Source organism: Chlorella variabilis (genome assembly GCF_000147415.1).
Source record: "Chlorella variabilis unplaced genomic scaffold CHLNCscaffold_13, whole genome shotgun sequence".
In the NCBI taxonomy this organism is placed as follows: domain Eukaryota; kingdom Viridiplantae; phylum Chlorophyta; class Trebouxiophyceae; order Chlorellales; family Chlorellaceae; genus Chlorella; species Chlorella variabilis.
The window spans coordinates 245,010-268,111 of NW_005435075.1; the positions used below are offsets into that span (position 1 = coordinate 245,010).

The 23,102-nt window shown below is 68.9% G+C and overlaps 6 protein-coding genes across 6 annotated transcripts in view; 4 read left to right on the top strand and 2 right to left on the bottom strand.

Moving 5' to 3' along the window:
- CHLNCDRAFT_52919 (hypothetical protein) overlaps positions 1–6,510 on the top strand; it is a gene marked incomplete at both ends in the record, with an annotated part of 8,813 nt that extends 2,303 nt beyond the window's left edge. Inside the window, 17 exons of the mRNA XM_005846513.1 lie at positions 140–225; positions 421–536; positions 691–938; positions 970–1,138; positions 1,324–1,389; positions 1,627–1,738; positions 1,962–2,040; positions 2,511–2,726; positions 2,928–3,382; positions 3,610–3,686; positions 4,004–4,119; positions 4,328–4,454; positions 4,657–4,709; positions 4,863–4,956; positions 5,195–5,251; positions 5,426–5,695; positions 5,918–6,510. Of these exons, the coding sequence (XP_005846575.1) occupies positions 140–225; positions 421–536; positions 691–938; positions 970–1,138; positions 1,324–1,389; positions 1,627–1,738; positions 1,962–2,040; positions 2,511–2,726; positions 2,928–3,382; positions 3,610–3,686; positions 4,004–4,119; positions 4,328–4,454; positions 4,657–4,709; positions 4,863–4,956; positions 5,195–5,251; positions 5,426–5,695; positions 5,918–6,510 (2,934 nt within the window). The remainder of the gene's footprint in view (positions 1–139; positions 226–420; positions 537–690; positions 939–969; positions 1,139–1,323; positions 1,390–1,626; positions 1,739–1,961; positions 2,041–2,510; positions 2,727–2,927; positions 3,383–3,609; positions 3,687–4,003; positions 4,120–4,327; positions 4,455–4,656; positions 4,710–4,862; positions 4,957–5,194; positions 5,252–5,425; positions 5,696–5,917) is intronic.
- Positions 6,511–10,390: 3,880 nt separating this feature from the next.
- On the bottom strand, positions 10,391–11,084 carry CHLNCDRAFT_15607 (hypothetical protein; the record flags this gene model as incomplete). Its single annotated transcript, XM_005846655.1, has 3 exons — positions 10,391–10,492; positions 10,715–10,812; positions 11,054–11,084. Coding segments are annotated over 3 exons (231 nt in total), but the record flags the coding sequence as incomplete, so codon positions are not given.
- A 1,310-nt stretch (positions 11,085–12,394) lies between these two features.
- CHLNCDRAFT_11074 (hypothetical protein) lies at positions 12,395–13,654 on the top strand (the record flags this gene model as incomplete). Its single annotated transcript, XM_005846514.1, has 4 exons — positions 12,395–12,515; positions 12,696–12,916; positions 13,095–13,273; positions 13,417–13,654. Coding segments are annotated over 4 exons (759 nt in total), but the record flags the coding sequence as incomplete, so codon positions are not given.
- Positions 13,655–14,154: 500 nt separating this feature from the next.
- On the top strand, positions 14,155–18,540 carry CHLNCDRAFT_135132 (hypothetical protein; the record flags this gene model as incomplete). The annotated part of the gene is made up of 13 exons (XM_005846515.1): positions 14,155–14,485; positions 14,656–14,847; positions 15,107–15,219; positions 15,397–15,778; positions 15,997–16,127; positions 16,313–16,456; positions 16,645–16,712; positions 16,845–17,013; positions 17,191–17,344; positions 17,502–17,623; positions 17,824–17,970; positions 18,202–18,259; positions 18,422–18,540. The coding sequence occupies 13 exons, from the start codon at positions 14,155–14,157 to the stop codon at positions 18,538–18,540; spliced, it is 2,130 nt and encodes a 709-aa protein (XP_005846577.1).
- Positions 18,541–18,988: 448 nt separating this feature from the next.
- Positions 18,989–19,860, top strand: CHLNCDRAFT_135133 (hypothetical protein; the record flags this gene model as incomplete). The annotated part of the gene is made up of 3 exons (XM_005846516.1): positions 18,989–19,097; positions 19,381–19,494; positions 19,718–19,860. 3 exons carry the CDS (start codon positions 18,989–18,991, stop codon positions 19,858–19,860), a joined length of 366 nt encoding a protein of 121 aa, XP_005846578.1.
- Positions 19,861–20,109: 249 nt separating this feature from the next.
- CHLNCDRAFT_135134 (hypothetical protein) lies at positions 20,110–22,632 on the bottom strand (the record flags this gene model as incomplete). Its single annotated transcript, XM_005846656.1, has 8 exons — positions 20,110–20,188; positions 20,332–20,366; positions 20,519–20,721; positions 20,981–21,307; positions 21,593–21,762; positions 21,789–21,924; positions 22,178–22,428; positions 22,577–22,632. 8 exons carry the CDS (start codon positions 22,630–22,632, stop codon positions 20,110–20,112), a joined length of 1,257 nt encoding a protein of 418 aa, XP_005846718.1.
- Between the last annotated feature and the right edge of the window lie 470 nt (positions 22,633–23,102).

Below are 23,102 nucleotides of genomic sequence, written 5' to 3' on the forward strand. Positions count from 1 at the left end.
CTGGGAGCCGCAGGACAGGTGCAGGGCAGGTGTTCCGCGGGCAAGGGCGGATGGGTTGGACGCTTGCATTCCAATGCATGCCATGCTTGCCGCCAGCCGAACCTCGCCCGCGTTGCTGCGCCGCCTGCCTGGCTCGCAGGTGGGCTACCTGCTCACGCGGCTGCTGGCGGAGCACCCCGGCATGAATGTGCCGGTGGTGCGGGAGATCGAGCGCTTCATGTTCAGGTCGGCCGCCGGGAAGCCGCCAAGAAGCTGCCCTGCCACAATGCCAGCACAACAGCCAGCTTCTGTGCACCCTGCCCGGCTGCCGTTGCCCTGCCCTGCTGCCCTGCCCCGTTCGTGCTGCCATTGCCTTCCTGGAAGAGGGTCTGAAGCTCCCTTGGTGCAACTGTACTGCCTCTCATGTGGTCGGTACTGCAGGCCGGGGCTGCAGGACCGTGCCCGGTACTACGCTGTCGTCTACCTCAACCAGATGGTGCTGTCCCACAAGCAGCAGCAGCAGCAGCAGCAGCAGCAGCAGCCGGGCCAGGGGCAAGGTGGGCCTGGCCGCCTGCCCGGGCTTTGGGCGACGCCATAGTCTCAGGCTCTGCTGTGTGCCCGCTGTCTCTCGTGCTGCACCCTCCTTCCCTCGCTCCTTCACGCTCAGCCTTGTCGTCCGGCCCATCCTCTCCCTGCTCTGTGTCTCTGCAGGGGGCAGCCTGGCGAAGCGCCTCATCGATGTGTACTTCACCGTCTTCCGAATGATCTTGGATGGCAAGATTGGTACCGCCGCCCAGGCAAGCTGCGGGGGAGCAGGAAGTCTCACAAACGGCAGTAGCTGCGCACCGGATGGCAGTGCCGGGCGGGGGTGGCAGTGCCAGCGGCGGTCGCGGCAAAGGCTGAGCGCTCGGCGGTCGATGCCGCGGTTCCGGCGGCTGACCGCGCCGCGGCGCGCTGCTGTCGCTGTCCCGCCTGTGCCTGCTCCTGCAGCTGGCCAAGCAGGCCCAGGACAAGGCTGCCACCGAGGCCGCCAAGAAGAAGAAAGGAGAGGCGGCCAAGGCGCGGGCGGCCGAAAAGGCGCGGGCGGCGGCAGAGGCGGCGGCCACTGTGGACCAGAGCGGGGAGATGGATGGGCGCATGCTGGCCGCACTGATCACGGGTGGGTGCGGTGCGGCGCCGTGCGGTGGCTGTTTCGAGCGTGGTGTGGTGTGGTCCATGGGATGGGGTGGGGTGCAGTAGCGCAGTCAGGTTGGGCGCCGTGTATGCTGGGCCTGGCAGCAGCACTGCACACGCCAGCCCACACCCTGCCGCCCGTGTGCGCCTCCTGGTGCCTGCGCTCCGCAGGCGTGCGCCGCGCCTTCCCGTATGTGCCTGCCGATGAGGTGGAGCCGCTGATCGAGGCGCACGCAGGTGTGTGTGTGTGTGTGTGAGAGCACGCGCGCGCGCGCGCGCGCATGTGTGCATAGTGCTGTACGGGAGGAATTCGCTCAGTCGTTCCACTGTGTGTGGGGTGCGTTTGCTGCACGGATGGGCCGGGGAGGAGCAGAGGGAGGGCGTATCATCACAGTGCTGCATACACTTCCACAGTCTAAACCGCGAAACATATCAACGCACAGCTGTGCTGCCCCCTCCCTGCTCTTCCCGCAGACGCCCTGTTCCGCCTGGTGCACGCCCGCTCCCTGGGCGTGGCCACCCAGGCCCTGCTGCTGCTGTTTCAGCTCATGAGCAGCCGCAGCACCGTCAGCGACCGCTTCTACAGGTGGGGCCTGCGTGCGCGTGTTGGTGCGGTGCGTAAACAGGTTGTGTGTGTGTGTTGTGTGGTGTGTAAACAGGTTGTGTGTGTGCGGGGCTGGGGCTGAGACTGTTATGGGTCAGGCCATGTAGCTGGCTGCCCTGTTGGGTACTGGACCGGAGGCAAAAGTCGAAACGGCAGCAGTATGCGTCCCCGCCGGCCGACATGCGCCTGCTGCCGACCCGCGCAGGGCACTTTATGCGGTACTGTCCAGCCCCGAGCTGTACCGCTCCACCAAGGCCCCCATGCTCCTCTCCCTCCTCTTCAAGGTGGGGCCCAGCCTGCCCCTGCTCACCTGCTGGCTGCCTACCATTCGCTCCATATGCCATGCCGTCTCCAGGCAGCCAGCCAGCATGCGATTCCAACAGCCGCTGCGGCTGCATGCGCGTGCGCATGTGCATGTGCGTGCCCACACACGCCTGCCGTCTGTCGTTGGCGCGCCGCCCTTCGGGCCATGGCGTGCCGACCAGGAAAGGCAGGCCACAGCAGACCCCAGCCGGTGTTGTGCTAGAGCGGCTGTGCGGCCCGCCCCCGCCATGCCGTGTAAAAACCCGCCGGCACACCCTTCTCCTCTCTCTCTGCCAACCATATTTTGCACCCACGCTGCCTCAAAACAGAGTCGCTCACTCTCCTTTCCTCCGCCCACCCCCGACACACGCACATTCCATCACCACACACACAGCGTGACAAGACCATTTGCCCCTGCCTGCCTGCCTGCCTGCCTGCCTGCCTGCCGCAGGCCCTCAAGGCGGATGTCAGCTCCCGCCGCTCCGCCGCGTTTGCCAAGCGGCTGCTGCAAGTGGCGCAGGAGTCGCCGCCCCACTTTGCCTGCGGCTGCCTGCTGCTCACCTCTGAGCTGCTCAAGGCGAGGCCGGGGCTGCTGCCGCGCTGTGCGTGTGGCGAGCTGGAGGGCTGTGCTTGTTTGATGCCGTGGCAGCGGTGGAGGGCTGCAGACGTGGAGGGCTGCGCTGCTCTTGTGGGATGCCGCGGCGGCCGCGCAGTTCGCCAAGCTTGGCGTCTTGCCCTGCCTGCCACCCCTGCCATACCTGCCAGACCTGCCATGCCTTTCCGTGTCCGACCACCTCCCTTGAGGCTACCGCACGAATGAGCTCCCGCTGCTGACACCACATCGCTGCTGCTGCCTGCCCCGGCGCAGGCACGGCCGTCGCTGTGGGGCGCGGTGCTTCAGGCGGAGGAGGGTGAGGGCGACGGCGTGGAACACTTCAGAGACGCGCCGGAAAAGGCGGCGGGCGCCCCTGCGGCCGCCAAGCAGGGCGCTGCGGGGAAGCGGCGCGGGGGCGGCGGGGCCGTGCGGGCGGGGGGTGCCAGCCCTGATGCTGAGGAGGCTGAGGAGGCTGGGCAGGAGGAGGAGGAGGGGGACTCGGAGGAGGAAGCGGAGCTTGCAGCAGGGTCTTCAGAGGAGGAGGAGGAGGAGGAGGAGGCAGGCGACAGCGACGCTGACCTGATGCCCGGAGCGCTGCCGGCCTTATCTGTGCTGCCCCCGCACCAGCAGCAGCAGGAGCGGCAGCGGCAGCGGCAGCGCGACCAGCAGGCGGCGGCGGCCGCCGCGCGCTGGCCCACCAGCAAGGACGCGTATGATATGAACAAGCGGTGCGGGGACAGCTTCCCGGCAGCTGCTCGCGTGGCCTTGCATGCCTTGCCGTTTGCCTTGCCTGGGTGCGGCGTGGGGGTGGTGCTGGTGCAGCGCCTGCTTGCCAGGCTAGCCCAGCCGGCCACACGTGCCCACCGGGCACCTACCCACTGGCTCGCTTCCAGACAAGTAATCATGGAAACGCTAAATTGTATCGCGATGTTGTACCGCCGATCCCGTACCGCAGGGAACCGCTGTACTGCAATGCCGACCGCAGCTGCCTGTGGGAGCTCACCAGCCTGGCGGCGCATGTGCACCCCTCTGGTGAGCGGCGCCTGTTTTTTTTAACCTTTGTTTGTTAACCCTTGTTTTTTAACCCTAATCCTGAATCGGTTCCCTGAGGAGGCTCTGCCGGCGCCCCTGCCCCTGCCCCTGCTGCGCTGCCGCTGCCCCCGCCCCTGCTGCGCTGCCGCTGTGCTTGCCCCTGCTGCGCTGCCGCTGTGCTTGCTGCCGCGCCGGCCCGTGCCAGCGACCCTCCTGAGCGCCCTCCCACCCCCTTGCCACGCCCTCCTCACCCGCCGCCCTTCCCTGCGCGTGCTCCTGTGCGTGCATCGCTCCCGGCTGCGTGCGTGCCGCTGCAGTGGCTGCCATGGCGCGCACGCTGCTGGCCGGGCAGAGCGTGGTGTACAGCGGGGATCCGCTGAGGGACCTCACCCTGGCCGCCTTCCTCGAGAAGTTTGTGCAGAAGAAGGCAAAGGTGCGAGGGCCGGAAGGAACGTTGGGATGGCAGCAGCGGGCAGGATGAGGCCAGCCCGGTCGGCGGCAGCGGCGCGGCGCTCAGGCCGTTCTGGTTGCCGCGTTGGACCTGGGGCCGTGTGTGTGAACGGCCGTGCCTTGGGCCGCACTGGAGAGGCAGGGTGGTGGGCTCTGCTCTGACGGCGCTGTGGGCGCTCTCGCGCCTGCAGGCAGGCGCCAAGGGCGACTCGGCCATGCAGCCGCTGGCGGCGCAGCAGGCGGCGGCCGCGGCGGCCGTGCCCCACCAGTGGGCCTCGCTGGCGGGGGCCCACACGCAGGCGCTCCAGCTGTTGGCAGGTGGGCAGACTCCTGCGGCCGGGGCAGCGCCTCTGCTGGAGGCCGCTGCTGCCGCCGCCGGCGCCCCGCCTGCTGCGCCGACCTCGTGCTGCGCTGCGGCCTCCGCGCATGCGCCGCCTGCCCTACCGCGCCGCCTTGTTCCAAGCCGTGCCGCATGCCATGTCGTTTCAATGTTATTTCTTCCCTTTTTCTCTTGTTGCAGACAAGGATGTGCGACCTGACGACATGTTCTTCCACAAGTACTACAGCCTGCAGGTACCGCATTGTACTGCCACGGTATCGTATCGCCGCAATGCAGCCTGCGCCTGGCCCGCCTGCCTGGGTTCGACACAGCGCAGCCCGCCGCTCACCCTCCTTCCCTGCCTCCCGCCCGCACCTGCTCCCTGCCTCCCTGCCCTGCCTCTGCAGGCGGTACAGGACAAGGCGGCCAAGAAAAGGAAGAAGAAGGGAGGCGACGACGAGCTGCTGTCGGATGCGGGGTCGGAAGACAGCGATGCGGCAGGTGGGGCGGGCGGCCACGGGGCACGCCGCGCGGCGGGCCAGCCCTGGCGGCCGGCATCGCGCGATTGCCTATGCAGACCTCGGCCCGCGGCACCCCCGCCGCTGCCCGCCTGCGTCTGCCTCCCTGTGTTGTGCGCCACAGCCGCGGGCCGCAGCTCGGCACCACCCACATTGCCTGGCCCTGCCTCTGGCTGGAACACACAGCTGCCTGGCTTGAGCTCGCCGCTGCCCTGCTGCAGACGAGTTTCTGGCTGAAGAGGAGGAGGGCGGCGACGACGGTATCGGCGCCAACCCAGGTATACAGGCTGGGGCCCCATAGTTTGCCGAGCATGGCGGGCCTGGCGCCCTTGCTGCGGGGCCCTCGCTGCACTGATTGCCAGCTGGCCGGCCCAAGCAGCCAGCTGGGCAGGCCTTCACCCTAATCTCTTGCCCCCCTTTACCACTGCCTCCTTGTGTCGCTGCCCACGCAGACCGCTCCGGCATGGATAACGACTATGCTGACCTGGCGGCCGCCATGGACTCTGACAGCGGCGGCAGCAGCGGGGAGGAGGAGCAGGGCGGCAGCGGCAGCGGTTCTGATGGTGAGGACGAGGGAGAGGAGCCGGCGGGGGCCACCTTCAGCGATATGTCTGGCTCCAAGGGAGAGGAGGAGGAGGCAGAGGAGGCAGAGGAGGAGGAGGAGGGTGGTTCGTCAGACGGAGAATTTGAGGCGCTGCTTGCGGCGAAGGACCTGTCTGACGGTGAGCGCCAACCCAGCTGGCAGGCATGTCGGCTCTGGTGCTGCAGCGGGTGCATACTGCGGGTTGCCCGTGCGCCAGGACGGCCCACGCAGCAGGCACGGCTGCCGCCGTCGTGGCGGCCACGCCTCCTGGCAGTCTGTGACCCGCGTCCCCCGCACAATACTGAGCGCCACGTGCGGTCCCCGCCCCTGACGCCTCCCCCTCCCTCTGTGCGCCCTGCAGGCGAGGACGGCAGCGGCAGCGGCAGCAGCAGCAGCGAGGGCGACGAGGCGGCGGAGGACGCCGAGGTGGCGGCCCTCATGCGGCACCACGGCATCACGCCGCTGCCGCCGGGCGCCTCGGCGGCCTCCGATGAGGAGGAGGAGGCGCTCAATCCCTTTGAGCTGGCAGAGGCTACCAGCAGCGAGGCCGGCGGCAGCAGCGGTGAGGACGGCGGCAGCAGCAGCGAGGACGACGGCGAGGCCGACAGCGAGGAGGAGGAGGAGGAGGCGGCCGCCGTGGCCGGCGGCGGCACGCGGAAGCGAGGCAAGAGCGACGGGCTCAGCGTCTTTGCGTCCGCCGACGACTATGCCACAATGATTGAGGAAGACATTGCCGAGGGAGCAGGACTGGATGATGGCACAGAGGAAGGCGGCGGCCACGGCGGCAGCGGCGGCAGCGGCGGCGGCAGTGGCGGCCGTGGCGGCCGCGGCCACAAGCGGCCACGTGGCGGCAGGGATGGCGGCGGCCGGGGCGCGCCCCCGCCCAAGCGGCAGCAGCAGGGGCGGGGCCGGGGCCGGGGCCGGGGCGGCGGCACGCGTGGCGGGCGGCGGTAGGCGCTGCCCGGGCGTCCGTTCTATCGTTCCATCGTGATGTTGGGTGGCTTTTTCTGAAACAATCAGTTGCAGCACATCACTTTCAAGGAATAGAATGGGAATGCAGAGGATCCGATGGATGGAAGAAGGATAGGTGGAGTGAAGGGAGCTGCATGGCGGCATGCTGCGGCTGCCGGTACCACCGTTACCGCCCGCTGCGCGGCGCGGCCGGCGCGGCTCGCGAGCGCCCCACCACCGCCGCGTACGCCGTGATCGCAAGCACCACCAGCACCACGCCCGCCACCTGCGCAGCACGGAACGTGGTTGGTCCAAGCTTGGGAGAGTGAGGGCATCTGGAGGGATTTGACGGGGGCAGCAGGCAGCCTGCCGGGCCAGTCCCAGCCCAGCTGCCACCCTGCCGGCCACCCACAGCCGCCACCCTGCCGCCCCACCCACAGACAGCTGCCACCCGCAGCCCCACCCACCTGCACCCCCGTTTGCACGATGGTCACCCCCAGCACGATCTTTCCAGCCACCACGCTGCCTATCAGCCGCAGGCCGAAAAACATGCTGACTGTGGTGCCCCCCAGCCGCACCGTGCTCTCCTGCAGCGCCACGAAGCAGGCTGTCCCACTCAGGCGGCGGCACATGCGGCACATGCGGCACATGCCGCATGCCGCACCAGCGCCGGCGCCTGCTCGGGCCGCCGCCTCCCGCAGCCCCCTGGGCTGGCTGGCCTGGGCGCGGCCCGGCTGCCGGCGGCGGGCGTGGCTGGTGTTGGGCGGCTGCACGCCGATATGCCAGGCGCCGGTGCTGGCGCATGCGGCACAGGACACGCCACAGCCCCGGCGCTGACCCAGGCCGCCCTAAAAGGCGCTCACCGAAATGAGGATGGCGATCCAGGCATGGGCGATGCAGGCGCAATAGATGAGCGCGCCCCAGTCCCGCGCATCCATGCCGCGAAACTGCGCCGCCCAGTCTGTACCGTCCACGCCCAGCGATATCGGCAGTACAAGCAGCAGGTTCATCCAGATAATGCAGTACTGCACCTCGCCGGCCTCCAGGCTCGTGTCCTTGAACGCCTGGCAAGAGGTTGGGGAGGAAAGCAGGTGACCAGGTCAGGACCAGGGCGGGCAGGGCGGGCCGCAGGGAGACGCCGTGTAGGCAGCATGCCATCAGCGGCGGCGGAGGAGCTGAGTTTATTTTGTACTTAGCTGAATGCCGCGGGCGCTGGCATGACAGCAGCCCAGGCAGCAGGCAGCAGCCGGCAGGCGGGCGAGGCCCGGCAGCCGGCAGCCTCAACGCCAGCAGCCGGGATGTCGGCAACGGGCAGCGGCGGCAGCGGCTGGGCTGGCAGACCTGGGCCAGGAGGATGAAGAAGACGTTGCCTAGCATGGCCCCAACAGACGCCGCAAAGCCCAGCCAGGCGCGTCCCGTGGTCAGGCTGCCGGGCTCACCCGCGCCAGCCTGCAGGCGGCAGCATGGAGCGGCGGTGGGGGCTTGCACAGGAAGGGAGGGGAGGAAAGGGCAGGACACGCAGGGCAAGAGACACGGGCAGCATCAGCAGGAGGCAACAGCGCAGCAGCAGCATGGCAGCAGCACCAAAGCGGCGGCAGCAGCGGCGGCAGCCAGGGGGCCCTGCCTGTATGTCTGGCACCAGCAGCATGGCGGCGCCGCCGATCATCACGCCAGCGGCCGGCGCCACGGCAGCCCAGCGCAGCGGCGCCTTGAGCCACAGGCGCCCCAGCAGGGCCACCCCCACCACAGTGAACATGGACACAAGCATTACTGCAGGCGGGGGTTGGAGCGGCGGGATGGTACCACTGCAGGGCAAGCTGGAAGCCACATGCAGGAGTGTCGCCCCCTAGGGGTTGGGCAGGGGGCACAGCGCTCCTCTCCGGCTTGGCTGCCACAATGCCGGCTGTCGGCTCAACAGGCAACAAGGGTGGGCCAGTGTAAACCCTGGGACGTGCGCTGGGCTGTGCGTGCACCTACAGCTGGGATGCGCACCCACCTACAGCTGGGTCCACCAGGCCTGGCGCGATGTTCTGGCCCAGGATGGCGGCCTCATAGCAGGACGCACACGCCAGCAGTACAGCGGCGCGGTGCGCCCTGGGGTGCAGCCGGTGCAGCCGCGCCAGGCCGGGCAGGGAAGGGCCCTGCGCCGCCGGCAGCCTGCTGCTGCTGCTGCGGGCTGCAGGCTGAGCCTCACAGGGCCTCGGACAGGCTTCCAGAGGCGCTGCTGCTGGCTCGCATGGCGGCGGCGGGATACAAACGCTGGCATCAAGCTTGCTGCTGCTGCTGCCGTCATCGCCGCCGCCGCCGCCGACGACGACTCCCCTGTTGGCGCTGAGGTAGGAGGCTGAACGCTCGGTGCCCGCCTCAGCCTCCGCCTCGGCCTTCCCGGGGCCCAGCCCTGCGCGCTGCCGTGCCAGGCGCCGCCGCTGCAGCACCAGGCGTGGCAGCGAGTAGCAGAGCAGCAGCGTGGGCAGCGCCAGCAGGTTGAGGACAGAGGTGAACCTCAGGGGCGGGAAGGGAGGGGTGGTGACAACCTGGTTGGCAGGGTGGGGGGAGGCAGAGGGAAGGCCAAGGGGTCAGCAGCGGCAGCGGCCCGAGTGTGGACACAAAGGGCACAGGACACAGCAATCTCTGGAGCGAACAGCAATTTCTAAAGCTGAGACAGCACTGACCTGGAGATAACGTGCCAGCACGCCCAGCAGGGCCACCATGACTGGCACGGCCGCAGCCACAAACAGCCACAGCAGGAGCCACGGCAGCGGCATGCGCGGCTCAGCGTGGCGGGCCGGCGGCGGCGGTGGGGGCTGCCGCTGCTGTGGCCCGCCAGCCGAGCGGCGCGCTGGCTCCTGCTGCTTTTCGGACTCTTCATGTTGCTTGTGACAACCGCTTGCGGGCAGCTGCGCCTCGGGAGCCATGCGGTCCGGGGCACCCTTGCCAGGAGATGCCTCTCCCGCTGCCTATACCTTTACAGGCTCATAAGACCGAGCGTTCGTTTCAGCATAAATGGTGCAGGGCGCTGCTAGTGCATTGCAAAGATGACAGGACCGGTGGCGGCGCCACCGTGGCGGCAGCGGCGGTGCCGCCGCCTCGTTGCAACAGGCGGCCAACGAGGGCCTCTCAGCCGCAAGCGCCCGGCACTGCCCCAAGTGTCCGTCGGCCCGACATTGATGGATGAATGCTGGCCAGGCATGTGCTCCTGGCTTCCTGAGCAGGCAGCAGTGGGTGGCACCCGTCACCAGCCGTGTCACAGCGCTGCTGTCTTTGGAGTTGGGGGACGTTTGTGTTATTACCACAGGACACACAATGAGGTGCGACGCATGGCAGGAGAGGGAGAGACGAACGCAAGCCTCAAGCTCACGACTTGCGGTGGGGCTGCTTCTGCATCTGCCTCTCTCGAACACAAGAAGCAGCGGGGGCCCGTGCTGTGGTCGACCAAGGATCATGTGACTGGCTGCTGCTGCTGCTGCTGCGGGGCTGCGGGCTGCGGGGCGGGCGCCTTCACGCCTCCTGCACCGCCGCCGCACGAGCCTCGGCGATGGCCGCCAACCGCTTGTGCTTGCGGCTGCCCTCCTTCAGCTGCTGGCCCTCGGGCACCTGCAGCCAGACGGACAGACAGCCCGCCACACAACCCAATCAGCGCTCCGCTCGCCGCGGTAGACAGGGTCTGAGGCACAACCACCACCACTGCCGGCTGCCTCCAAGCACACATGCCACCTCACCCCATGGCAGCGCATGGCTCAGGGCCGGGTCCTTCCTCTCCCACCACCACCACAGCCCCGCCACACCGCTGCGCTGCCCGCCTGCTGTGCTGTGCTGTCCCATCTACCGACTGTGCCCCTCTCGTACCGCCGCGCACCTGGTACTGCTCAAAGGGCACCACCGTCACCGAGGAGCGGCGCGAGTTCTTCTCAAACACCACCACGCCGTCGATGAGGGAGAAGAGGGTGTAGTCGCGGCCCAGGCCCACGTTCTTGCCGGGGTGCACCTGTTTGAGGGAGAGAGGGCATGCGCGGGGCAGGTGAGGGACGCATGGGGGGACAGACGCAGTGGCACTGGGAAGGAGGGAGGACAGGGGACGCAGCGTTGGGGAAGCCAGCCGCGAGGGCAAGGGCTGGGCTGACAGGCTGCCGCGCTGCCCCCTGCCGCGGCTCCCCGCCTGTGCAGCCAGGCAGCAGCGGGCAGGCATGCGCCCTGGACTCGCGCCCACCTTGGTGCCCAGCTGGCGGATGATGATGCCGCCCGCATTCACCGGCTGCCCGCCATACACCTTGACGCCGCGCCGCTTAGACACAGAGTCGCGGCCGTCTGCAAAGGGCGGGGAAGGAGAAAGCAAGCGGCGTGACACACTCAACTCGCCGGCATGTGCCGCGCGGAGGCTGCACGGGGACTGCGCGTGCCCCGCCAGTTCCACGGTGCCGGCAGCGAGCGGAGGGAGGCCTGGCCGATGCGGCAGTCCAGCCGAGCGTGCCGCCAGCAACGCATGGGCGCATGCAGCGATGCCATGGCTGCCGCTGCTGGCTGCTGCTCGAGCCCTCCTGCTGCTCACTCTTGGTGGAGCCGGCACCCTTCTTGTGGGCAGCCTCAATCGTGAGAGGAGCCAGCGGCGCCGCAACGCGCAGGCTGGCGCGCTGCTGCAGCTGCTGGCCGCCCAGGAAGCCGCTGCTGCTCAGCTTGCTGCCGGCAAAGGTGGATGCCAGCATGGTGCCGCTATGTGGCTGGGGCCTGCAAGGCGCCGCACGCGAGCAGAGGCAGGGTGACGCACGAAGGGCCGGCGACCGCCGCCGCCGGCCCCTCCCCGGCAGAGCGCCTGGCCCACCGCGCCCCGCGCTCCGCTCGCGCCCATTTGCTGTCTGCTGCCACGAACAGCGCTTCTACAGCCCAGGGAGCGGCACCGCCCGCTGAACTCACTTGCGGGAGTGACTGGCACACTCTCTGCACGCTGCAACACCAATGCGGCGGCCCCGACGGCGTGTCCTAACTTCCACAACAGGTGGGTAGCAGTGCGAGGCGCGCAAGTGTGGTGGAAGTGCTCGGCGCCCAGCAGCCCAAGCCGGGGACACAGGGTGGGGCATGCCGGCGAGATAGAGGCCCATGTGCGGCAATGCATTGTCACAGCCAGACCCTAGCATGCATTGTAAACATGCCGCAGCGCCGGAGCCCTGCCGCCGGGGTTGCCGCCTGCCGCCGCCGCCCCTCAGGGCGCCGCCATGCACGTGGCTGTGCCCCAACTTGTGCAGAAGGTTGCGGTGCTGTCTGCGTGCAGCAGTGAATACTAAACGAGCATTTTTGCTGATGCATCAGCTGCCTAATTGTCTAGCGGGATGGCGGCGCTCAGCAAGCTGCCAACCTGTTGCGGCACTTTGACGTCATGTGTGCCTTTGTCAAACACGCAAGCGCAAGGATTCTGCCTGCAAGGCCGACTGTACACACAACCTGGGGTGCGCACGCTGCTGCAGCTCCCGCCATGCCACCATTCTTGGCCGGTCTGCGCCGTACCGCCCGCCACCTGGCGATCATCGCAGGAGTGCTTGTGCCAGGCCTCATCAATGGCAATTGAGGCTCTGTCGGTCAATCACCAAAGCTAGGAATGGTTGGCACGCCTGCTGGGGCAGCAGCGGCTGCAGCAGCGTCTCCCCCTCTCCCTCGGCGTCCCCTCACGCGCAGCCAAGGCTCTCGGTGCGGAGCAGACTCGTACAGGAGTCCGTGGCAATCGCCGCAGCGCCACGCCGGCAGCACCTCTCGAGCCGCCGCCGCCGCCGCCGCAATGCGTGGTGCCACCGACCCTGCCCAACCAGCTGCGACGGGCATAGCCAAGCCTCAGGCTCCAGCCAGCGGCTACCAGGTGCTGCAATCCGTGCAGCAGCTGCCGGACAGGTACACGGGTGCGCTGCTGGATCAGTTTGGGGTTTTACACGATGGGGAGAAGCCGTACCCTGGGGCCATCGAGGCGGTGGCCCAGCTGGCCGCCAGAGGCATGAAGCTGCTCATCATCAGCAACTCCAGCCGCCGTGAGTGCCGCCACTGCGACTGGGGACCTGCATGATACTGCGTTTCCTGGTGCCATTTGCTTCAGCCTGCATTGCCAGGCGAACCGTCAGCCCGTGCGGATGGCCAGCTGGGCTGATGCATGTGCAGCTGAGCCCAACCGGTGCCACCACTGGCTGGCTGGCCGCCGCCGCCACCTGCAGGGTCTGCTGGCGCGCTGAAAAACCTGGAGCGCATGGGCTTTGACCCCGCCTGCTTTGCGGGCGTGGTGACCAGCGGCGAGGTGACGCACCGCCACCTGAGCCAGCGCCCCGACGCCTGGTGGGCGGCGCTGGGCCGCCGCTGCCTGCACTTCACTTGGGCGGCGAGGGGGGCCATCTCCCTGGAGGGGCTGGGTCTGGAGGTGACTGACGACCCGCAGCAGGTGAGCAGCCCTGGATGGCCGACACATGCAGTGGGCGCTCCTGTGCGGAGGGTTGAGTGCTGTGGTGGGGTGCTGTGCAGGGCAGCTGGCTGGCATAGCATCGCATTGGCATAGCATGGCATTCTGTGGGTCGGCCCCTCAGCTGAGTCACTCCCCTGCCGCCCCCCGCCGCCGCCAGGCCGACTTCATCTTGGCGCACGGCACCGAGGCGGTGGGGACGAGCGTGGATGGCAGCGGGGCGGCGCCGTGCGGCCTGGAGGGCATGCGGGAGCTGCTGGACGCGTGTGCGGCGCGGGGAGGGGTGCCCATGGTTGTGGCCAATCCTGATGTTGTGACGGTGGCGGGGACGGAGCTCAGGTGGGGTGGGGGTGGGGTGCCTGCCGCACTGCCCAGCCGGCTTGCCCAGGAGGGCAGCTGCCGCGGGCTGAGATCAAGCAGCCGTCCCCTGACGCCATCAAGCTCTCGTTGCCCATCTCACGGCTCGCTGTCCGCCGCTGCAGGGTGATGCCGGGCACGCTGGCACGGCACTATGCGTCGCGGGGCAGCCAGGTGGTGCTGATGGGCAAGCCGGCGCCGGCCATCTACTCGGCGGCGCTGGAGTTGCTGCAGCTGCCGCCGGGCGAGGTGGTGGCGGTTGGCGACAGCTTGGAGCACGACATTGGCGGCGCGCAGGCGGCAGGCGTGGATGCCCTGTTCGTGCTGGGAGGCATCCACCGAGAGGATGTGCAGCTGGCGGCGCGGCAGGCGGCAGAAGGCGGGCCCGGCGGCGGCGGCGGCGGCGTTGTAAGCGCAGGCGGCTATAGCTTCAGCGAGCGGCGGCTGGCGGCGGCGTGTGAGGAGCACGGGGTGGCGGCGCTGCACTATGTGGTGCCCTACTTTGCCTGGCGGCAATGAGCCGAGTCGGCGGCAGGTGGCGGCGCAGTGGCGGCGATTGGGGTCTGCTCCTGGCGCCTCCCCTGTATCAACTCGATCGAATCCTCGTCTGTAGATCATCGCCAGGTGTCTCCTGGGTCTGCAAAGCGTCCCGTTCTGTTCAGGCAGACGGACTGTACTCTTGTAGTACTGCCTCCCCCTCCCTCCCTCGCTCGTGGCCGCTTTTGAGTTCCCGCCTCACCACAGGCCCCGTGTTCTGTTGCACATCGCCCAGCGCCCCACCGCGCCGCCTGAAAAGCCGCGCGACAGCCGACAGCTACCTACAGCCCATGGCCGCGTGAGCCCCTGGGCGGCCAGCAACAGCCATGGCGACGGTGGCCGACAAGGAGAACGCCGGGGCGGGCGGCCCCCGCGCCTTCAGCCCCACCGAGCTGCAGAACATGCTGGGGACGTGCCTGAAGATGGCCTCGGAGAACAAAATCACGCCCCAGAACACCTGGGCGCTGGGCCTGATCGACCAGCTGCCGGCGCTGATCCGGGAGGAGGGCGGGCAGCAGACCAACTTCCAGCGCGCCAGCGTGACGCTGGACGCGGGCGTCAAAATCTACTCGTACCGCGTCGACTCGGTGCACACCGACACCTTCAAGATCCTGGGCGGCCTGGGGCGGGCCTCCAAGGACACCGAGGATGAGGAGGGTGCGGGCAGGCTGCGGCAGCGTGCTGTTGGCGACGGGCGCGGGAAGCGGGAAAGGGAGCCCTCCCGCCGCCGCTGCGCTAACGCAGCCACCGCGTGCCATCTTTCTTCCAGCCCCAGGCAGACCCCGCACTGACCATGCTGCATCCACCTGTGCCTGCCTCCCGTGCAGTGGGCGAGCTGGGCGATGGCGGGGTGGGCGAGGAGGCGGGCAGGCGGCGGCGCCGCACGCACGAGCTCAACCCTGAGGCCACCCTGGAGTCCTCCCTTGAGGCCCTCAACGTCAAGAAGTTCGACCTGGCGTTCACCGTGGACCCTCTGTTCCACAAAACATCTGCCCAATTCGATGAGGGCGGCGCACGGGGTGCGCGACTGACGAGATCTGCGCTGGTGCCGCTGCCGCCGGCGGCCTTGCTGCCTGGGCTTGGGCTTTAGGAGCATGGATGTCGGCACCTGCGCACCCGCTGTCGCTGCTTGAAGCATTCGGCAGGAGATGGGAGAGGGCAGCCCGCTGCGTGCTGCTTGCAGCAGCCGGTTACGCACGGCCCGCCAGCGGCAGCGGCAGGCTTGGCGGTGGCGCCGAGCAAGAGCTTCTCTGCTGCCTCCGCCACCCCCCCGTGCAGGCCTGCTGCTGAACAACCTGAGCGTGTTCCGGGGCTGCGACATTGTGTTTGACTCCATGGACGTGCCGGAAAAGGTGCTGGATGGGGCGCAGCAGCTGGACCCTCGTGCCACGGTAAGCGCTCGTAGTTTGGTGCGGGCTGGGGCAGTGCGGGTGCGGTAGTTGGCTGCCTGGCAGAGCTGCCGCTGTCCATGCTGCCGCCCTGCCCCATGGCGCACTTGCACCTTCTGGAGTGTGCATGGCGTGTGACCGGCTGGCTGCTGCCGTGGCCCTGCATGCGGTGGCTGGCAGGTGGACCTGGGCGGCCTGCACCAGCAGCTGGCGGCGCTGCAGCTGGCGTCTGGCGCCGAGCGCATCTCTCCAACGCTCGACGCCATCCTGGAGCTGCTGGATGAGTCGCCGGCGGAGGAGGCGGCGGCAGAGGCGGAGGAGTTTGTGGCACAGGTGGCTGCAGCCGCGAGCAGCAGCGGCGCAGGCGCCCCCACGCTGGCCCTGCCCTGGGCGCGGCGCGGCGAGGCGGCGTCTGCCCCGCTCCCCGAGGAGGGGGATGCGCAGGCGGCGGAAGCCGAGGGCGGCGAGGGCGGCGAGCAGCAGGCTGGGGAGGCCAGCATGGAGGGCGTTGTGGCAGAGTATGCGCATGCGGCGGCGCCAGATCCAGCGGATGCAGGCGAAGGTGCGGCGCTGCTGGGAGCGGAGGACACAGCCGTCGTGCCGTTCAGTCGGTTGCTGGCAGCCCTGGCGTGGCTAGCAGCTGGGCCTGCTCATCGCCCTGGCCATCCACGACAATAGTGCTTCTTTCTGCGCATGCGCCCTCGCGTGCCGTTGCCTCGCATGCCCCTCTCGCGCAACCCCACCCTCCTGCCTCCCCCCACCCTGCCCGGCGTTCACCAGACTATGGCTACGACGACGGCGGCGACTTTGGCGGCGGCTATGACGAGTACTCGGATGAGGAGGCGCAGCACTCGGCCATGCCGGGCGGCGAGCAGGCGGCGGCAGAGGCAGAGGCGGGCGGCGCCGGCCAGGTGTGCGCGCGGGGGCAGCTGGAAGGCTGGTGCTGGTGCGAGCCGGGCTGGCCGTGGCTGGGGCGTATGGCTGTCGCCGCTCGAGCGGCACGGCGCCGCCGCGTGTGGCAGCGCGGCAGCCGGCCGGCGCTGTTGGGGCGGCGAGCTGAGCCAGCTGAGCTGAGCGTTTGCATGGCTGGATGCAGGCTGCCGCCGCCGCCGCCGTGCATACCGAGGTGCTGGGCGAGGATGCGATCCAGTGGCTGATTGAGGCTGGCAGCAACAGCATGGTGACGCGGGCCAAGGGGTGGGCGGGCGCCTCGCACTGGAAGTACCGCGCTGTACCGCAGGTGGGTGTGGCGTTGTACCACACTGTACTGCTGAAGGTGTACTCCACTGCACGACTCGAGGGGTGTGGGGATGGGGGGTTGGGAGGGCCCCATGTCTGCAAAAGAGCAGATGGTGTCTGCTCACGGTCCAGCCACACTGGGCATCACACTGGGCATCACACTGGGCTGTTGAATGCTTGCTGCTGCAGCCGGTTGCCGAGGAGGAGGAGGGCGGCGAGGAGGGCGTGGCTCGGCCCAAGAAGCGGTCGACTGCCAGGTGGGCGCAGCTGGAGCTGCAGGCCGTGCGCAATGCATGCACCTGCCAGGTGCAACCCCTTCAGTTCCTGCGCGTGATCCTTTATGTGTGAAAGCCACTTTCGTCTGTGTCCGTCCCTCTGGTACAATGCAGGCGCAAGAACGACCCCCTGGACTTTGTGGCGCTGATGGAGCGGCAGGAGGCAGAGGCGCAGGCGCCCGACTTTGAGCTGATGCCCCGGCGCGAGGCGGGGGCGGCCCGGCGGCCGCGCCGCGCCAAGCCCGCCGCCAAGACGCTGCTGCCCGAGGATCACCACTACAAGGTACGGCTGGCGCTGGCGCCTGGAATGGTTGGGAGGTGCCCGAGTGGCTGGTGGAGTTGTTGTTGGAAGGGCCTGTTTGCAAAGGGCTGTTGGTGTGACAAGTGATGGGTATGGCGCGCACCAAACTCAACACCCTCCTTCCTCCTGCTCCACCCGCCCACCCTCCTCCTCCTCCAGGTGGAGAACCTCAACCGCTACGCGCTGCGCCCCCGCAACGCCATCATCGCCGCCCCCGGCGAGGCGGCAGCGGGCACGGCCGAGGCGGGTGCCGAGGGCGCCGCCGAGCAGCCGGCGTTTGACGACGCCGACGGCTTTGGCGACTTTGGAGGAGGTGGGTGGCGGGCAGCAGGGGCAGGCGCTTGGCAGCAGCAGCAGTGGCAGCAGCGAAGCAGCAGCAGAGCACGTAGCAGCATGCACACTGTGCGGGCTGGCGGCCAGGCTGCAAGCCTGACCGGAGCCCCGCTGCGTCCCGTCTTTCTTTCTGGCAGGCGGCTTTGATGATGACGACGACGATGGCGGCGAGGGCGGCTACGACGGCGGCTGGGGCGACCTTGGGGACGCGTTCAGCGGGCTGGAGGGGATGGAGGGCGAGCATGCCGACATGGTGCAGGTGGGGAGCCTGCTGCTGCGCCGCAGCGCCCAGTGCCACGGGCTATGGCATTCGCCCGCTTTGTGCTCTGCAGAAACGGATGCAGGGGAGCAGCGAAGGCCCCGAGGCGCAAAGGCTGGAGGGGGTCATGAAATCCTTTGTGCTGTGCCGGGGTGACGACGTGTATCTGCGCTGCGCTGTGCCTGCGCTGTGCCACGCAGGCCACGCGCCGCGTGGAGCGTGTGGAGGTCAACTACAGCCGGGCAGCCAAGCAGGTGGATATGCGGTCGCTGAAGGAGCTGATGTGGCACGGCATGCACAGCGTGGAGGGCGTGCCGCCCAGCCCCGACACAGTGCTGCAGTTCCAGGTGGGCCTCTGTGGTTGTGGGCTGTGCTGGTGGTGGCGGGTGGGCAGCCCTGGGAGGGGTGTGGGCGCTGCTGCGCTGGATGCCCGCATGCCTGGCCGGCTTGCAGTCACCTGCACCGCGTGTGCAGTCGTTTGTGTGTGTGTGTGTCGGGAGGCACCATGCGTGTGGCAGCTGCCCCATCCTGCTCATTCCCACGGGCCCTGCCACCCCCACCTCTGCCCGCTTCCACAGGATGTGCTGAGCACGGTGCCGGAGCGCAACGCCGCCGGCAGGCTGGAAGACCTGTCTGGTGAGCCAGCACGCCCAGCAGCAGCTCGCCAGGCAGGCAGCAAAACGCATGCCCTGCATGCCCCGGCCGCCCCATGCCCGTCCTCCTCACACAGACACACCACCGTCACATCCGCGCCCTCACAGCGCCCCTCCCCTTGCCTGTCTCCTGCCCGTCCCGCAGTGCACCTGTGCTTCATCTGTGTACTGCATCTGGCCAACGAGCACGGCCTGGTGGTGCGGTCGGTGCCCCAGCTGGACCAGCTGCTCATCTCAAACGTGCCGCCAGCGGAAGCGCAGTAGGCCGCTGGCTGCCTGCCCCGACGAGCCCGCCAGCGGCCGCCCCTGGCCAGCAGGCGCCGGCAGCTGCGCTGCTGCGCACCAACGCTTGGACGCGGTGCCAGCGCCGGCGAGCAGGTACCTGGGCCACTGCAATACCCCAGCATGCATCCCCCGAGCGGCACTGCGAGCAGGCGGCCCCCAACCGCAGTTTTCATTCAACACCGGCATTGAACAGCGCATCTGCGCTGCCAGCTGACGCTTCTTTGACTTGGCTTTTGTTGTAACATAACGCTGGGCAGTTGAGAGAGGGGTGTGGACCCTCCCGCCGAGCCGCCGCCCCGCTGGGTGCAAAGCGCAGCGTGCCGCCAACAGCTTGTCCCCGTACATGCTGCTGTTCCCTGGCTCCCCTCGCTGTCCACCTTCAACCCATCCAGAAACCCATCCAGGAAGGCAGACAGCAGCTCGAATCATGGCTATGTGGAAGGGAGCAGTGGTGCTGGGCGTCCTGCTAGCGCTGCAGACCGCTGGACTTCAGTATTACTACCAACAGAAGTATGAGGGATTGGACCCAGCAGCATGTGAGCCTTCACGGGCTTAGGCCCCCTGCCTCCAGCGCTTGAACGCAAACGCGCTGCCGACCCCCGCGCGCTCCCATCCGTCATGGGAGTGCGCCAGCAGCGCGAAGCACGAGGGGAGCCGGCCGATGGAGCCGCGCCCGCCCGCCGCACCTGCCGTCCCGCCGGCCCACCCACCTGGCACACCCCTTGGGTCGCTGCCCCTTGGACCGGCTTTGGTTAGCCAGCCCTGTACTGTGCCACAACTGGCGTCCCATCCTCGTTCCCTGCCGGCGCTGCAATGCAGGCCGCGCTGCACTGGCCGAACTGGCCGCCGCCGGCGCCACCTCTGCGCCGCACATCGAAGTGGCTAAGGAATGCACAGATGCGGACGAGCGCTGCGAGCAGTGGGCCAGCTCTGGTGAGCAGAGGGAGTGAGAGAAGGAGGGCTGTGCATTCAGCGCGGCTCTCCCTGCCGGTCCCTGCCGGCTGCTGCTGCTTGATGGGGGCTTGCCGCGGCCCTCTGTGTTCTGCTGCTGCCTGCTGCTGCCCTGCCCGTTTTGCCACGACCAGCCGCACCACAGAACGGATGCTAACTCCTGCTGCTGCTGCTGGTATTGCTACACCTGGTCCTGTGCCTATAGGGGAGTGTGAGAAGAATGAGGCCTTCATGATTGGCACGGAGCAGGCCCCCGGGCAGTGCGTCAAGGCATGCAACAAGTGCCCAGGCGTCGCCGCGGCCACCGAGGCCCCGGTCGAGGCGGACGTAGCTGTTGAGGCTGAGTGAGCGGCACACTTCCAGGCAGCTGGCAGGGCGGGGTGGAGCGCTGGGCAGGTGGCAGCGCCGCCAGAGGCCCTGGCCTGCCGACGGCAGGGCAGAAGGGTGGCGGGCAAGGGCGCCCACCATCCCGTTCTGTTTCCTGTCAGCCTGTGACGGATGCATCCCATCTTTCCCCCACCTTGCCGTCTTTTCGTTTCCTGCCTTCTCTCGTCCTTCAATGAATCACGCCCCATGCAATGCACGTCCGATGTTTGCCTAGCGCCTGGCATCGCCATGTTCCAGCCACAGAGCTGGGTAGTGGGGGCGGGTGGTGGTAGGCACACCCAAGCAGCAGCTGCAGCAGCAGCAGCACATAATTTTCGCCTTGGCCAGCCAGCCGCCGTATGCCACCAAGCACGCCGCCGCACGCCCGCCACCCGCTGTGGGAGCACAGGCAGCAGCTCGGCGCTGCTGCATGCCGGACCACTCCCGCCGTACAGGCCGCCGCCGCCGCCGGCCCACCCGCCGCCCACCTGTGAACGGAGAAAAGCCGGCCTGCTGCCAGTGGGGCGCGATGGTGCCGCCGGCGTCGGTGAGGTGGCCCGAGTGGATGGCGGCGCGGCAGAGCGAGGAGTCGAGGGAAAACGACGGCGGCAGCCGCGGTGGCGCACCCCGCCGGGCACACCTCAACGATCGCAAAGGTCTCGCGGCTCAGCCTGCCCACCGCCGTGGTGTCGCACGCGATGGTCGGGGCGGGCGGCGGCGGGGGGGCAGGCGGCAAGGGGGGCTGGGGTGGCGTGGGGGGGCTGGGCGTGGGGCGGGGGTTGAAGGCAAAGGAGGAGGGGTACTCCCCGCAGGGCTCGCTCTGAACTCCGTTGGCGTAGCTGCCTGCAGACCGCCGCCACAGCAGGAACATAGCGTGATCGTTTGCACTCACAGGATCTACGCTGGGGTGCAGGAGGCAGCCTAAGCTGGCGGCGAGTGGACGTGAGGGCAGCGGCAGCAGCGCCAGCAGAAGAAGCAGCGGGGGTCCCCAGCACCGGCACCAAGCGCCGCTCCTCCACGAAACCGCCACACCCACCCACTCACAAACACCCTGTCTCTCCCCCTGCCTCCCTCCTGCCCTCCCTCCTGCCTGCCCGCCCACCTGTGTACGACGCCTTGCCGGTGTCCCAGTAAATGGTGACCAAGCCGCTGCTGGTGTTGGTGATGAGGCCGGCGTGGATGGCGGCCTTGCACACCGGGCTGTCGCTGGTGTACACGCCCGTACCCCACACGTCCCGCGGCTCGCTCAGGCAGCCGGCGGGGCACTGCATCGCCACCACCGGCTCGGCCTCACTCGCGTACTCGCGCCCCTGGGTCTCGCACAGCCACGTCGGTTGCGTGGGCGGCGAGGGGGGCGGGCGCTGGGCAAAGGCAAAGGCGGAGTCATAGGCGCCATAGTCGGAGGAGGTGATGCCGTGAGCGGTGGTGCCTGCGGCAGGCGGCACGCGGTCTTGGGCTCCAAGAGGGCAGCGTCGTGCGGTCACAAGCACTCCAGCTGTGGCAGAACACTGGTGGACCCGTTACGTGTGTGTGCGGGTGTGGAAGGGGCGGTGCAAGGCGAGGTGGCGGGCGGCGGGCGGCCGACCGGACGCCCCTTCCCGCCCCAAGACCCGCCGCTGGTGCCAGCGGTTGCAGCCCATGTGAATGGGCAGTGCCCGCCCGCCGGCTGTGGTGTGTTCCGTCCCCGCCACGCTGCGCTGCCCCGCCCACCCACCTGCGTACAACTCCCTGCCGCTGTCCCAGTACACAGTGACCACGCCGCCGCTGGTGTTGGTGATGAGGCCGGCATGGATGGCGGCCTTGCACACCGGGCTGTCGGCGGTGTACACGCCCGTACCCCACACGTCACGCGAGGCGGCGGCGCAGCCCGCGGGGCACTGCACGCTGGCCGCCGGCGTGGCGGGGCCCACCAGGTCGATGCCCATGGCGGCGGCGAGCGGGCGGGGGGCGGCGGCGAGGGCGGCCTGGGGAAGAAGAGGTCATTGAACCAGAAAGAGTCGGAGGAAGAGCCGTACTCGCCGCTGGTCAGGCCGTTGGACTCGTCGCCTACAGTCGCAAGGCGCGGGGGAGGCAGCAGAAAGAGCCCAGTCGGGCCTCAGGTGCCGGCCCCGAGCCCTCCTCGGGCGGCAGGCGGCAGCAGCGTGTGCCCGGCAGCTGCCTTCGGCTGCAGCGGGCACCCGGCCTGCGGCGGGCCAGCTGTTGGCTGCCAGCGGCGGCAGGCCGCCGTGGCTGGCGCCATGCCCGCACGCAGCTCCCCGCTTTCGCTGGCCAGCCGCGCCGCAGGTGCGGCACCGCTCACCAGGGTACGACTGCTGCCCCTCCTGCCAGGTCACCATCACAGGCCCGCCAGCCTCGTTTGTGATGACTCCGTCAAAGATGGCGGCGCAGCAGATGGAGGCGGCGCTCGGGTACGGGCCGACGCCAAACAGCGTCTGCTCGCTGCAGGCGCTCGCGCAGCACGCCGGGCACTCCGCCGTGCGGTTCTGGATAGTGCTGTTGACCAAGGAGAGGTCGGAGTTGTTGAAGGTGCACTCCAGCAGGGGGCCCCAGCTGCGGGCGGGGGAAGGCAGGGGCGTGAAGAGGAGGCAGCGTCGATGTGTGGGTGCGCTGTGGCGCGCTGTGGTCGGGGGGAGGGGGTGTGGCTGTCGCGGGCTGCGGGTGGCTGTGTGCTGGGGCCAGCGCCGCAGCGCGGCCAAACATGCGTGTGCCGTCGTGCGCTCTGGCTGCCAGGGCCAGCCTGCCGCCTGCCACCATTCCAAGAACCACGGCTGTGGAAAGGAAGAACTTCCTCTGGAGTCACCTGACGTGGGGCGGGGGCTGGGGAGGGCGCGGGCGTGGCGGCGGCCTTGGCGAGGGCGGCGGCCTTGGCGAGGGCGGCGGCTTTGGGGAGGGCGGCCGCGGCGGCTTAGGCCTGGGCGAGCGTGGAGACGGTGGTCTTGGAGACGGCGGCCTGGGAGGTTTGGGAGGCTTTGGGGATGGCGGCGGCCGCGGCGGTCTCGGGGAAGGTGGGCGAGGCCGTGGGGGACGCGGGGGCCTGAAATGAATGGAAGGAAGCCATGAATGGAAGGAAGCCGCCTCATCAGATCTCGGACAGATCCAGAGTCACCAACCGCATTGGCACCGCATTGGCACCGCCAGCATTGGCACCACCAGCATCAGCACCACCAGCCCTGCAGCAGCACCTGGGGCTTGGAGGCTTGGGGCGAGGCGGCCTGGGGCGGGGC